The sequence below is a fragment of the Psammomys obesus genome, unplaced genomic scaffold (assembly GCF_907164565.1).
Source record: "Psammomys obesus unplaced genomic scaffold, mPsaObe1.curated_primary_1811, whole genome shotgun sequence".
In the NCBI taxonomy this organism is placed as follows: Eukaryota; Metazoa; Chordata; class Mammalia; order Rodentia; family Muridae; genus Psammomys; species Psammomys obesus.
In genome coordinates this window covers 66453153-66468070 of record NW_026585504.1, presented here as the reverse complement: position 1 = coordinate 66468070, position 14918 = coordinate 66453153, and the positions used below count along the sequence as shown (strand labels likewise).

At 44.8% G+C, this 14918-nt stretch overlaps 1 protein-coding gene across 5 annotated transcripts in view; it reads left to right on the top strand.

The window, feature by feature from the left end:
- Positions 1-14918, top strand: part of Zranb3 (zinc finger RANBP2-type containing 3) — a 127277-nt gene that overhangs the window by 96738 nt on the left and 15621 nt on the right. For all 5 annotated transcript variants that reach the window (XM_055602132.1, XM_055602118.1, XM_055602125.1 and 2 more), the window contains 2 exons: positions 6395-6785; positions 10295-10492. In XM_055602132.1, the coding sequence (XP_055458107.1) occupies positions 6395-6785; positions 10295-10492 (589 nt within the window). The remainder of the gene's footprint in view (positions 1-6394; positions 6786-10294; positions 10493-14918) is intronic.

Sequence of the window (14918 nt, the reverse complement as noted above, 5' to 3'; positions counted from 1 at the left end):
TTCCAACTCCCACATTTGATTTCCTGACATCCTTCCAAAACAGTGGTTTCCTAGACTCCATGCAGTTTTTCCTCCACTCACCTCATCCACAGTGACTCTCTTGCAGAGGTGTGAACACTACTGAGCCAGTTCTTCTCTCAAAGGGCAGTTGCAGTGATGGGCAGAGAAGCTGCAGTGGCCTTGTTCTGGCTGCCTGGGAGTTAATCTGCCTGGGAGTTATATTATCCTTTGAAGCCAGAGGGATTTGCAAGTATTCAGATACTTCTGCAAAACAAGCCAGAAATGGTGGCCTCCATCTGTTTTCCCACCACGAGGGAGGTAAGAACAGGAAGATCTGGAATTTAGGTTCACTCTTGGCTACCGAACAAGTTCCAGGCCAGCCTGGGATATATGATGTCCTTTCTCAACAAAGAAAACAGAAAGATAATATTCATACTTTGTTTCCTTGGTGTGGGGAGATGGCTCAGTGGGTAAGAGTACTTGTGCAAACATGAAGCCCTGAGTTCAGATTCCCAGGCCCTATGCAAAAGGCTGGGCATGACCCACAACACCAGCAACCTCGGTACTGTGGAAACTAAGATGGTAGGGTCCCTGGGGCTTGCCACCCATCAGTCCCATCTGAAAAGTGGTACGTTCTTGGTTCAGTGAGAGGCCTTAACTCGGGAATACAGCAGAAAAAAAAGCACAGGACTCCAGTGTCTCCAACCTTCCTGTCCAGTCATGAGCATCACTGCCATGCACACACACACGCAGATACCACACACAAAGACGTGCACTCATATGTGTTTACTACCAGTGCGCATGTTCACATGTGAACAGTCGATCCCTCTTTACCTACTTTTTTTTTAGGATTTATATTTTTATTATATATATAATGTTCTGCCTACATGTGTATCTGCATGCAAGAAGAGGTCATCAGATATCATTCTAGAGCCACCATATCTTTGCTGGGAATTGAACTCGGGACCTTTGGAAGCACAGACAGTGCTCTTAACCTCTGAGCCATCTCCCCACTCCCCCTTACCTACTTTAACTTCCTGAGAGAAGTGGCACCATATCTAAAGACGTAAATGCGTCTTTAGATATTGTATTCTCATGACTTCACCTTAGTTGGGTCCTGAGTTCCTTTGAGACTGTGGAGGGAATAAAAACATTCTCCCATAAAATGTACACATGATTCAAACAAGTGTGTGCAGTCCGTTCCAGAGGCTTCCCAGACCCTTAGAGGCTGTCTGTGGCAAGAATACGTGTCTTGTAGGGAAGAATAACCCTTCTCTGTTCCCAACCTGTATATATAGTTACCTTTAGGATATATCAAAAGAGATTTTCTGTCTTGTTTTTCTGGCAATCATAGCCACTAAATGTCAAAGGGCTCTCATCAGTAGCTTCCTCTTAAGTTGCCTAGAGGTGGTAATCAGGAAGTTCAACTGCCTCTAGGAGTCAGGTTTCTAACTGATGACATACAGGAAATCTCCATTCCGACAGCGACAGCGTTCCAGCCTCTGGCAGCCCTGTGGCCAAGACACTCACTTGTAGTTTCACTGCCTGTGATGGCATTCTTCATTACCCAACTTAACCACCTTATAACATCAGCTAGAGTCCTCGCTAATCACGCACTCTTTGCAGGAGTTTTATTCTTGCCATGTCCTTTGGCTTGAGAAATTATGATAGTGATTTTTTTCCAGCCAGTCCCCCCTGCCAGGACTTTATCTGCTGAAGTCTCAGTCTGCGGCACGTGGCCTCAGACCAGCACGTACTCTGGAGTCAGACACTGGTGCTCTCCAGCATCTCGGAGGCTGAGCGCTATTTCCATCGCGGTCTCTCACTGCTGCTCACCCCTCTCAGCTCCTGCTAGCAAAAAAGAGAATTTCTCAAATGCCACTTTCCCAAACTAGTTATTCCTTAAATAGTTTTTTTTTTAAGTTCTTTTAAAACATAGCTTAAGTAAATTGCTTTCCTTAAGGAGGTCTGCTATATTTGAAGGCCCTGAGAACTCACTGTTGGAAGATTTAAGGGGTTTTGTTGGGAAGATTGCTTTCATTTTAAGAATTCCTGTACACTTTTTTTGATTGTGAGCTGCAAAGGTAAATCTGTGAAGAAACAATTATTTAAAATGTGGACGGGGGCCTGGGCGTGACTTGAGGGGAAATGGATTGTAGTGCAAGTGTGAGGACTAGAGCGTGGGTGTCCAGAACTGAAAGCCAGGTGCACATGGTGGCACACCTGTAATGTCAGCACAAAGCAGGCAGAGCCATGGAGCATCTGCACAGGCTAGCCAGCCGGACTAGCCAGGACAGCGAGCACTGAGCTTGAGTGCGTATGTGAGACCTTGCCTCCGTGTATGAGGTGGACAGTGAAGAGAAAGACACCTTCATCAATCTCAGGCCTACATACATGTGTACACAAGGATGACATGCAAAAAAACACAGCAGGCAAGAGTCTGATATTATTAAACAACTGAATATATGTGATGGCTCACTAATGTGTCCTTCATATATAACTATACTGACTGGGTTAGTCAGGGTTCTCTAAAATAACAGAACTTACAGAAGGAATCTCTCTATACCCCTTTCTAGGGGTATTTATTAGGATGATTTAGACTTTGGTCCAGCTAACCCAACAATGGCTGGCTATGAAATCCAAGAATCCAGTAGTTGCTCAGTCCATGAGGTTGGAGTCTCAGCTGATCTTCAGTAGACCCTGGAATCCCAGGGAAGTAGGCTCTAAAGCCAGTGAAGGAATGTCTGTACTAGCAAGGTGAGGGAAAGCAGGCAAAGAGCAGAGTCTTCCTTCTAAATCCCTATGCAGGCTTCCAGCAGAAGGCGTGGCCCAGATTAGATTGGATTAAAGGTGTGTCTTCCCACCGCAAGATCTGGATCTAAGGCAGGTCTTTCCCCGTCTCAGCACATCTAGGTTAAAGCCTGTAATCCCAGCACTCAGGAGGCAGAGGCAGATGCATCGCTGTGAGTTCGAGGCCAGCCTGGTCTGCAAAAGGACTCCAGGGCAGCCAAGGCTATACAGAGAAACCATGTCTTAAAAAAAAAAGGCTTGTTCTGCTACCTCAAAGATCCAGATTACAAGTGGATCTTCCCACTTCAGATTAAGCCAAACTCTCTCACAGGTGTAACCTCCATTTGGCGTTTTAGTTAATTCCAGATAGAGTCAAGTTGACAACCAAGACCAGCTAACATACGATCCATTTGCTCCTCATCCAAAAAGAAAAGGTTTAAGAATGTTTCTCTAAGAAAAGAGGCAGTTGAGTTTCTCACTAAACAGAGGAAGGGAAAGATTTTAACTAAGTATGATTGTTACCGTTCTTGTTCCTTCCTGGTGACCACCACCATGTCATCATAGGAGACCCAAGAAGCCCCCTTGAGGCTGTGAGGCTCAGCAGAACCATCACTGATAACTGCTACTGTGAAGTCTTCCTGTGGACCATCTTAAATGTGAGCAGACACATTTAATTAGGGCTGGCAAAAAGCGCAGTGGTCAGGAACCCTGCAGCCAAGCCTCATGACCTGAGTTCAACCCTTGAGGTGCACATGCTAGATGGAGAACCAACCCATGCACATTGTCCTCTGACCTCTCCCCAGCACACACCCACACTTGAATGCCCACACACGTACAACACAATGAATGGAATATTAAACTATTTGTAGAAATAGCTTAAGTAAATCTTTGTTTTTGTTGTTTTGAGACAGGGTTTCTCTGTATAACAGCCCTGGATGTCCTGAACTCTTTGTAGATCAGGCTGGCCTCAAACTCACAGAGATCCAACAGCTTCTGCCTCCCAAGTGGTGGGATTAAAGGCATGAGCCACCACACCCAGCAAAGTCACTTCTCTGTTTTTGGTTTGGTTTGGTTTGGTTTCTGGTTTTTCTGAAGCACAGTTTCTCTGTGTAAACAGAGCCCTCGCCATCCTGCAACTCACTCTGTAGAGCATGCTTGCCTCAGCCTCCCAAGTGATGGGATTAAAGACATGGGCCACCATGGGATGGAGAGATGCCTCAGAGGTTAAGAGGTGGTCCTGAGTTCAATTCCAGCAACTACCTGGTGGCTTGTAACCATCTATAATGCGATCTGGTGCCCTCTTCTGGCGTGTAGGCACACGTGCAGGTAGAACATTGTATACTATGTATACATTGTATAATAAAGAAATAAATATTTTTAAAAAAGAAAAACAGACTGAATTCTTTATGCCAAGAAAGGGCCACCAATAAAGCAAACAGTGAGCTGAAGAAAAGAGAACAAAACAAAGCAAGACTGCATAATAGCCACAGAAACATAAAAGAAATTGTTAGATCTATGAAACAAAACTAAGGGGAAAATCAGCTAACAGGGACTGAAACTAAAATTTTGTAATGCCAAAATTAACAATTTAACAATGAAAAAAAGATAAGGCGGGAACCACCCAGAAAGAAAAAATAAAAAGGTTCAAAAAGAAAAGATAGAGAAAGCAAAAGAAGTATAAGCAAACAGCGCAGAATTGAAGGACATCAAACCTCTCAGTTGAAACTGCACTGGGGCTAAGGAATGGAAATTTAGGGCCTCCCTGTTCACCATGGTGAGCTCATCTGGCTTCTCTCCCTCATTCATCTGGAATGCTCTCCTGTCTATTTCACTTCTCTTTTCCTTCTCAAACTGCCTCCATGTAGCTGGACATCCATTCCTATGGATTTTCTCCCTCTGCACATCAGCAGTTCCTAGATGTCCAGATCACTGCTCTTTCATTCACATTTTCATCATTCATTTATCCATTTCACTCTCCTTCCTTCCCCTTTAAAAGGGTTATGATCACTCCAGGCCCCAGCATTTTCAGTTCTCACAAACAACCAGAATGTCCTCTCTTGTTGGCGATCAGCCCTGTGAGTCCTGAGGTCCATGGCAGCCTTCCCTTTCCATGCACTTGCGGGTCAGAGGACCATACTCAGTGGTTCCACTTTTGAGGTTTCTAGGGATTGAACTCAGATTGGTGGACATGCACAGCAAGAACTTTTACCCACTGAACCATTTCACCAGCCCCCTCCCTGTTTCTCGTTCTTCACGTAAAGGAACAGCAAAGGGTCACTGAGTGTCTGATGAGGAAGTGACAAGGATGAAGAGAAGTAAACAAATACAAAAGCAGATACTGAAGAGAACCTTTTGAAATCCCTAGTTAGTAGCTCCAGACTGCAGTGATACTGCAGACGTGAAGGAAAAGGAACAGGGAACAGGAAGCCGCTTAGACGTTAAACGTGTGCAGCTGCCGGGCGGGGAGACGGCTCAGCAAATAACGGCCCTCGCCATGAAGCTGCTGACACAAGTTCTAGGAGAGGACAGACTCCTACAAGCTGTCCTCCGACGGTACACGCGCTCCAGCACCCACGTCCACGCCGACACACAGCACACACATAGTGGATAAGCAAATGTGGTAAGATTTTAAGCACGTAACTGCCAAATGCAAATAATTCTGTAGCCAAGAGGGAAGCTAAGTAGAGGAAAGCGTAATATTTTAGAAGAAAAAGAGCAAAAGGAAATGTGAGCCTAATAAGATGTAAAGGGTAGGCCCACAATTATGCTAACAGGGATCCCAGAAAATTGAAAGGAAGAAATTATATTTTAAAACATGAAAATTTATAAGAGAAATATGTTATCCAAATTGAATAAGGTATCCTAAGTGCTGAGTAGAATTTTGAGGCATATAAACATAGATTCTGTAGATACATATAGATGTCAGTAATTATGAAGTTTTAGAATACTGGGCTAAAAGGTAATAAAACCATAGAAAACAAAGGAAAGGGTTTTTTCTTTTACCATTTGTGTGTGTGTATGTGTGTGCTTGTATTTTTGCAGGTATGTAAACGACATGTGGGAGTATACGTTCACATGTGTGTACATTTGGAGGTCAGGATGAATATTCTAACCCTATTTGAAAGAGTGACATAGTTTATATACAGTATGTTTACAGTTTGGCCATGAAAGCATTTTTCTAGGTTCTTGATTGACTTAAAATATCATTTTTATATGTTTGAAATGTTTTCTTCCACAATTCCTTCTTTTACCAGATGTGAGTCTAAGGCAGGTAGTTTAGGAAGTATATTTTAATTTCATAACTTCTGTAGCTAAGCCCCTAACTTCTCTAAAATGTTTGTTTCCTCACCTGAATGCCTCCCTCATAGGGCAAGCATCAAGGTGAAATGAGTTCAGCACCTAATAAGGGCTAGGCAAAAAGACATAGGAAGTGTGTGGCGATATTCATCCAGTACATGACTATGTTTATTACACTGAGTTGTATGTGTTTATGAAATATGGTACTGTAATTGGATTCATTGCCAGTCAGTCTGGCTAGTGAAAATGTTCTTTCACTGAGGAAGAACAGTTGCTCCCTCATTTGATAACTGTTGGATGATTTTAGTTTGAAAAAGAAAAGCAGCATGATATTCGATCATTCTTCTTACCAAAACTGAAAAAGAGACAGTCGGAAACATCCTGTGAGGAATCAAAGGTATTCAAGGAGAAGATTAAAGTGGCCTCAGACCCTGGAAAAATGGCTACAAGTGACAGCGCTGATGACAAAAATGGTTTTGAACCTGAAGCTAAAAGACTGAAGACACTCAGCGGCACTCTGGAGGAAAGTCCGTCCCTGCGAGTCAGAGCCACATCCATGGAAGGTGTCCATGAGGTCAAGTCCCCGCTGGCCTCCCCAGCGCTTCCTGAGAAGGGGTGGCAGTGTGGCTTCTGCACCTTCCTCAATGACCCGGTCCTTCCTTACTGTGAGATGTGTGAGAACCCTCAGGGCAGAGCTGGTGAGTGCACAGAAGGCGAAGGTGGGCTGAGGGGTATGTTGTCGTTCTTTTTAAAACCCTTTTATTTACGGTTCTTATATCTTCTCTCCCTACTCCACCCCAGTCCCTTCCAACACCCTAACACCAGGCAGGAGGAGAAAGGGTTAGTGGGAAAGGGGGCGCAATTCTTTCTTAGCTGCTTCCTGCTGGTGAGGGCCACCAGGTTCCTTGGAGCCAGTCCAGTCCTTGTTTCAGGAGATCCGCATCTTCTTGTCTCACAACAGCGACCAGGAGCAGCAAGGGGGAAGCAGGAGCAGCATTACTCATTCTCCTGTTTTCCACACTCTGGGCTCTGGCACTTAGTCTCTCCAGAGCCCTCAGATTTAAACTATCTGCACTAGAACCACAGACTTTCTTCATTCTGGCTGGCAAAGAGCTCCTCTCAGAGCCAGCACGAAGCAAATAGTCTGCTGCTGTGGCCATCTGAATCAGTCCCACATCCCACACCTGGGAGCAAAACAAAACCATGTTTATATCCACAGCAGGGGTGGCGCCTGGCAGGTGTTTGAAGACCATCCAAGCTTTCAGGTACATTGGTACTGAAGTGCCTTGTGACTCAGCAGGCCTGAGGCCTTAAGATGGAGTAAGAGTTTCACTGAGTGGAGACTGTAAATTCATCCCCTGTGGAATGTGAACGACTCCTGGTTCTGTTGAGAATGCATATCCTGAGTGTCACTGGCATGGCATTAATTTGGCACAAATGGGCATTTCTGGTTAATATCAGAAGGGTGTAAGCTCAGTGGACAGAAGCCTTGTTGCTAAGGTAGCAAATGTGCTGCCCATCACAGACCTGCTGTTATAAAGCAGGTAGATATTCTTGTTTTTAAGGAGCTATAGAGGGTTTTGTTTGCGGATGGGATCATGTGGTGACTGCTTGGCCTGCTTAGTATGCATTGTGCCATATTTCATGCCGGACAAGTCCTAAGCTCTTCTCACAGTCTTACTAAAAGACTCCAACCAACACACAGGCATACAAAATAAATATGATATAACAGAAAATGACATTCTCTCTGTTTTCAGTTTCAGAGAGCATTTTATGGCAGTGAAAAGGTGCCAAGCTGACAGTTTTGGAAACTAGAAATAGGCTGTTTTATCAATGGCGTGGTTGTTCACATCGGTTCGCCTACATATTTACTCTTCTGACAATTGATTCTAACGAACACAGAGCCAAGAGAACTCTCATGTTACAATTTCCCCACTCCTGTCGTAGTTTTGATCTGAAGGAGGCCCGTCAGTGGCTAAGTTTTTCCTCTCTCCCTTCTGAGAACTCTGTCACAATTGACAAGTGGCCATCTGGGTAGATGTATTTGTTATGTGGGCACCTGTTTTCCAAAACTGCACTAGAACCACAGACTTTCTCCATTCGATGTCCTTGCCACAGTTAACATGACCCCCTGCCATCCCAGCTGGAGCAGACAATCAAAATAAAGCAACTTGTGACGATAGAATAATGTCAGCTCACAGCAGAGCAGAGAGTGACTCATTTAGAAAAAAAATCATAGCTTACTGTGTTTGATAGTTCTGGTTTTTCCCTTGTGATGCCAAGAGCAACAATGAAAGTTTCTAGACCTATGATTGAATAAGAAGCAACCTGCCAAGAAACTTTAAAAAATAAAAAATAAAAGACAGTGGTGAGAATGAAACAGCCTGCTTAAAGATAAAAAAACAAAACAAACAAACGAAAAAACCTCAGGGAACAGTGGTCTCAATGCATCTCAACATTGCAGTGGCCAGTTTTACATTATTATAATTGGAATGATGATCTTATACCTTTGTTTATGCCCCTAAAGTATTAAAGGGCGGAATTAATACTAATTAAAAGTTTAATAGAGCTTTCCATGTAACCCTCCAAAGAAACAGAATCCAAAAAATTAAAGGAGTCATATTAGGATGTTGCAGTCTCTGAAAGCTGCTAACTCAGGCCTGAGGTGCTTTGGAGTAGACACAGGCATAGGATACATTGAATGATAATATGTAACAACTAATAGCTGAAACTGGCCAGCTAACTGACTTAAATGTCAGAGTGGTTTATCCAAAGCAGCCTACACAAATTTCTGCTTGGGTATGGAATGGGAACTACAAGCTTAACATATTCAGACTAGAATTCAAGGACTGGAGAGATATTTCAGTCCAGTCTACTGCCTGCTACATAAGCATTAAGACCCAAGTTCGAGGCCTGGTGGTGGTGACACACACCTTTAGTCCCAGCACCTGAATCCCAGGCAGAGGCAGGCAGATCTCTGAGTTTGAGGACAGGCTGGTCTACAGAGCAAGTTCTGGGACAGCCAAGGCTAACAGAAATCCTGTCTTGGTGGGTGGGTAGGCAGGAAGACTCAAGTTTGGATCTCAGCACCCACATAGAAAGGCAGGCTCAGCATACATCCCTGACCTGGGAATATTCAAACAGGCAGATTTCTGGAATTTACCAACTGCCTAGCCAGCAAAGTCAAATCAGTTATCTCTGGGATCAGTGAGAAACCAAGATGGTGTGGAAAATGATTGAAGAAGACACCAAATGCCAACCTTTGGTGTGAGGGCTTGTGCCTGCCTGTGCTCTTGTTGCAGAGAGCCAGGTTTGATTCCCAGCACCCACACGGCTCTTCCCAAGGCTTTAACTGCAGTCCCAGAGCTGCTTACACCACCTTCTGGCCTCCATGGATCCTGTACACACATGGTGCACAGACATACGTGCAGGCAGGTTACCCATACACGTTAAATGAAAAGAAATTTAAAAAATTAAACCTCAATAGTATCCTTGATCACCTTCTTACCTCCCCTCAATTGTTAAACTCAAAATCCATCCCTTCTCCCACCCCTTCCTTACTCCTGTTCCTACCACTGGAAGCCATCAGCAGTTTTATCAAGACCCAGTAGCACCCCCGCTTCAGTCTTGCTGTTTGGGATCTTTACATGCAAAGCAGTCACAAGCGCCCTTTAATAATGGGCACCAGCTTGGCGTGGCGGTATGTGCCTTCAACCCGAGCTCGTTGGAGACAAAGGTAGAGCTCTATGAGTTCCAGCCATCCAAGGCTACATAACAACACCTGGAGTGGGCAGGGAACTGCAGTCATCATTGCTTCTCTCGGAGGGTCTCTGTTGCTCCCCATCTTTATGCGGAGAACATCCAAGGGTGCAGGTCTTAGCAGCTCTGAGTTTAGGTAGGACTCTCCCAGCATGGTGCTGACAGCCTGAGCTATGTGTAATACTCTAATATTGCTTTGTTACAGTTCCAAAGTGCACCCTCTCCTAGCTGCCCTCTCTGCCTCCAGTTTGACTCTCCTCATCTGTAGATACATTTTTGTTTGTTTACATTTTTGTGTATCAGGAGGCAGGGCAAACAGTCTCTTCCTGCTAAGTGAGTAAACATTGTTAGCTTTATTGTTTTGTTTTTGTTTTTGTTTTCTTTACAAAATTGAGCTGTGATATTTTCATCTGTGCTTGTTACATTTAAATTATTTTAATAATTCTAGCTGGCCTCAACCATATGGAGAATAACAACAAAAATGGGGAAGATAATTCTCAGAAAAGCTCCTCCAAAAATGATCAGGCTGGTTTGGACTGTTTAAAACAACTGCCAGAACACTCGGAAGTGGGGCAGTTGGCTAATAAGAAGGAAGAAACATTGGAAGGTGAGAGGGAAGGCAGACTGCTATCCCAGGCAGGGACTGGTAAGTTCTGCGTCCATTTCTACTGCTCAGATAATAACTGGACCAGGGTTGTGGCTCAGCTGGTAGACTTCTGAGCTACCATGCCTGAGTCTACAGCTTCACTCCCCAGCACTGAATAAGCCAGTTATGATGAAAAGCTTGTAAGCCCGGCACTCAGGAGGAAGAGGCAGGAAGATTGTGGTTTCAAGGTCATTTCAAGGTCATCCTTGGTTACATAGTGAATCTGAGCTCAGCTTGGTCTATATGAGACCCTGTTTTAAAACTAAGTGCCACCTGCTTTAATACATAGTGCTGTTATTAAACTTGTGATTGATGCCTTATCCCAAGTACTATGTTGGAACACTTACCTCTCTCAGAAACACCTTAAGAACCAGATGGCTCTCTGCTGGTGTCAGCGCTCCATAGCATCACAACCAGTAAATTGCTGTTGCCGCCAAAATGTTGCCCTGCCTTCCCACAGCGAGCTCACTGAGAGGGAGAAGGGCGTTTCTATTAGGGTGGCGCAGCAGGTCACAGTGATCAGATTGACAGAGAACCCACAGCCCTCGAGCAAATCATTAATGCTTCTAGGTAGCTAAGAAACGAGGAACGTAAATCCAAGGCTATCTGAACTGAGCTGGGGGATGACTCAGTGGGGAGAGTGCCTGCCCTGCAAGCATGGGACCCTGAGATTGTCCCCACCAGCCACATGCCAGCCAGGTGTGACAGGAACGCCCGCACACCCAGCATTCAGGTGCAAACACACACATTCTGTACAGACACAAAGGCCAGACGAATGACTGAACACTGAGTCCTTAGTGGTCAGGTTTTATTTTTGTTGCTTGACCTGTTTGTGTTACTTAGAGCTGTAAATGCCAGCCTGTAACTCTGTGGGGACCAGCTGGCAGAGTACTATAATTTGGGATTATTTTATTTTTTGACTGGCTTAGTGACCTGCAGATTGGCGTGCGTCTTAAAGCCATCCCAAATTGTGAACTTTTAAGTTAACTGCTGTTAACACTGACATAATTTGAAGTGAGATTCATAGCTTCAAAATTTAATGTTTAAGAATTTCTGAACCTAACCACTGGAGCATGCCTTTAATCCCAGTGCTCAGGAGGCAGAGGCAGGTGGATCTCTGAGTTTGGGGCCAGCCTGGTCTACAGAGCTATTTCCAGGGCAACCAGACCTACACAGAGAAACCCTGTCTCAAAAAAGAAAAAAGAGTATGTTGAACCTAAGGTGTTCTCTTTTCTTTCTCCTTTGGCCTTCCTTTCCTTCCCTCATAGTCTTCCCAAAAGAGTGTGAGAGTAAATGCTGTCTAGATCTGATTTCACAGCCTTCAAATGAGCTGGATACAGTCAGAGGGCTTACCTTCTTGTGTGTCTCTAGTTTCTTTGTTCCTTCTATGTGGGTTAAACTCATGAGCTCAGGCTCGGTGGCCACTGCCTTTACTAACTTGCTGGCCCCAGCTTGGGTTTTTTGGGACAGAATCTCCTGTAGCCCAGGCTGACCTTGAACTCACTACATAGTGGAGGATAACCTTGAACTTGTCTGCCTGCCTTCATCTCCCAGTGTGTACCACCACACCTGGCTTATGTTTATATTTGGTACTGAACCTAGGGCTTTGTGCATGCTAGCAAAACACTGCATCAAATGAGCTACTTCCCCAGCTCTGATTTGTAGGAATGAGCTAGCAGATGTCTGTACCAAGGAACCAATGCCCAGCTAGCAACCCTCCATTTCCTAGCCAGGAGGAAGAGGCTCAGAGCTGCCAACACTTGTTCCCCAGTGTGTGCCTTCCCAGGCCCTATACTGCATTAGCACTTGGGGATGGGTCTTTCAGCAGGAACAAAGAAACTAGAACCAGAGTGATGTATGCTACTCTGGACCGGTGTTTTTAGTCTTACTAGAAACACACAGATCTTGCCAGGCAAGGTAACGCACACCTATGATCCCAGAAGTCGGGGAGGCAAAGGCAGGCAGATCTCTGTGAGTTTGAGGCCAGCCTGGTCTACAAAGGGAGCCCTAGACAGCCAACGCTACACAGGGAAACCCTGTCTCTAAAAATCAAAAAAAGAAAGAGAAAGAAAGAAAGAAAGAAAGAAAGAAAGAAAGAAAGAAAGAAAGAAAGAAAGAAAGAAAGAAAGAAAGGAAAGAAGGAAGGAAGGAAGGAAGGAAGGAAGGAAGGAAGGAAGGAAGGAAGGAAGGAAGGAAGAAAGGAAGGAAGGAAGAAAAGAAAAGAAACGAAACATAAGGATCTGGAAGGATGGCTGCATCAGCAGCTGATCCACCTGTAGTCTCAAACTGTGAGATTATGCTTCCTGGGAACACTGACGAGGCCCTGTTCCCATAGTGCAGCTCTCAGCTCCCAACAACTGTCGACTACTTTGGCACTGACCCTATGAATATCTTTTATCAAAGAGTGACTTTTAATATTTACGTATTAATGCCTAGCTCTTAAAATATGACACCCTTGATTACAAAATGCTCTTCTGACCGAGGTGAGCAGACAAAATTTCTCTCATTAAGCCGTGGTACAGTGCCTTAGGCAGAGCCCAGACATGTCCCGTGCAGCTGTGAGTCTGTTTGTCCTGAGGACCTGGAGCACGGGGCCTTCTGCCTCCCTGCTTTGTGAGGCCTATAGTAGATGTCCCTTTGCACACACCCAGGGGCAAAACATGTGGTGGCTTCCTCAGGAGAGATGTCAGTTATTCCTCAGGAGTTGACTTCTGTGGCTTTAAACCTGTGCTGTCCTGTTCTGTTACCTGTTTGTTTTTATATATATATACTTTCTCCTTTTGATTCCAGAACATACAGAAAATGCCTTTTAATTTTATTTATTATTATTATTTGTTATTGTTGTTATATAGAAAGAAAATCCTGATCGTTCAATTTTACCAACGAAGACTCAGGAGCCAAGTGCTAGGGTTAAAATTTGCTAGCTCAGAGAGGCAGAGAAAGCACCCAGCTGACCTTCCTGCTCCACCCATGTCCCAGAAGGAAAAGCCCGTCTTCCTCTCCATGCTGTTTAGGGACCCTCCACTCGGCGTCGTTTCCGTGTGGTCATCCTTTGACTGGCTGCTTACTTTGCCTCTTGTCCTATGGTTGACTTCATTTAGCTCTTGGATTAGGGGTTAGCTAGGGCTGAGTCATACCACAACAAATGTTTTTTTGTTTGTTTTGTTTTGTTTTGAGTTTACAGTCTCAGGGCTCACAATGTGAGCAAATATCCTGCATCAGTCAGTAGTAGTAGTGTGATGGCTGAGGCCAGTGAGTGTGCGTGTCACACGCGTGGAGGCTAGAAGACAGCTTGGTGGAGTCGGTTCTCCTTCCATCCTTAGGTAGGTTTCAGGGAGCGAACTCAACTCAGCAGACTTGCACAGCGAGCGAGTGCCTTCCCCCACTAAGTCATCTGGAGAGCCCCGTGCGTGCGGGAAAGGACTGAGAAGACTTGCAGAAGTAAAGGCAGTACGTTATGTATTAGCAGCGCACACACATCATGCATGGCCTTGAGGGACAGCGGTGTTGTAGCTGTGAGTGAGCGCACATGAGCCCAGACAGCCACTTCACAGCTGCCACCTAGGCAGTAAGGATTGGAACATGTCTTTGTTATTAGACACTAGTTCAGAGATTGGAACTGGATCTGTAGACCAGGCTGGCCTTGAACTCACAGAGGCCCACCTGCTTCTGCCTCCTGAGTGCTGGGATTAAAGCTGTGAGCCACCACCCCCCAGCCAGAGATGGTTTTTAATCATTAACTCACTAACTGTACAAACTGCTTTTCACTGTAACAGTTTCATATGTGCATATTGTGTCTGGACCACACTTCCCTTCCCTCCCTTGTCCCCCCCAGCATGCCCTGCCCTTTCAGTCTCTGGTACTCAGAACTTTCTATTTCCTTCTCATTTATAGGGATAAGTCACAAAATGGAACTGTAGAGAAGCCAGGGACTAGAAAGCTAATACGATGGTGACCTTGTCTACTGGAGTGGTAGGAATAAGTCTCAAACTAGATTTGCAGAGTAGCCAGTGACTAGAAGACTAACGTGATGGTGACGTTCCTACCACAGTGGCAAGCAGAGCCAAGCTTCTAGAGTTTTCAAAGGTCACTGACAAACCACGACTGAATTAAGAGTAAAGAAAGGCCCCAGTTTCCTATGAGCTGATGCTCATGGAAGATTGCTTTGGGAGTTTTATTTTAAGTCTAGTCATGACTTGCTAATCAGATGTGTTGGTTTTATATATAGCTGTTTCATCATTCCAACCTGCAGAACAGTAAAATAAGCTATTTTTGAAGATCTATTTTTTTTTTTTTTTATTTATCCATCTGAGCATGCGTATGACCTTGTATGTGTGGATGCCCAGAGAGGCCAGAAGAGAGCATCAGGTCCCCGGAAGCTGGAGTCGCAGGTGCTTGTGAACCACCCAGAGGGGTGCTGGGCCTC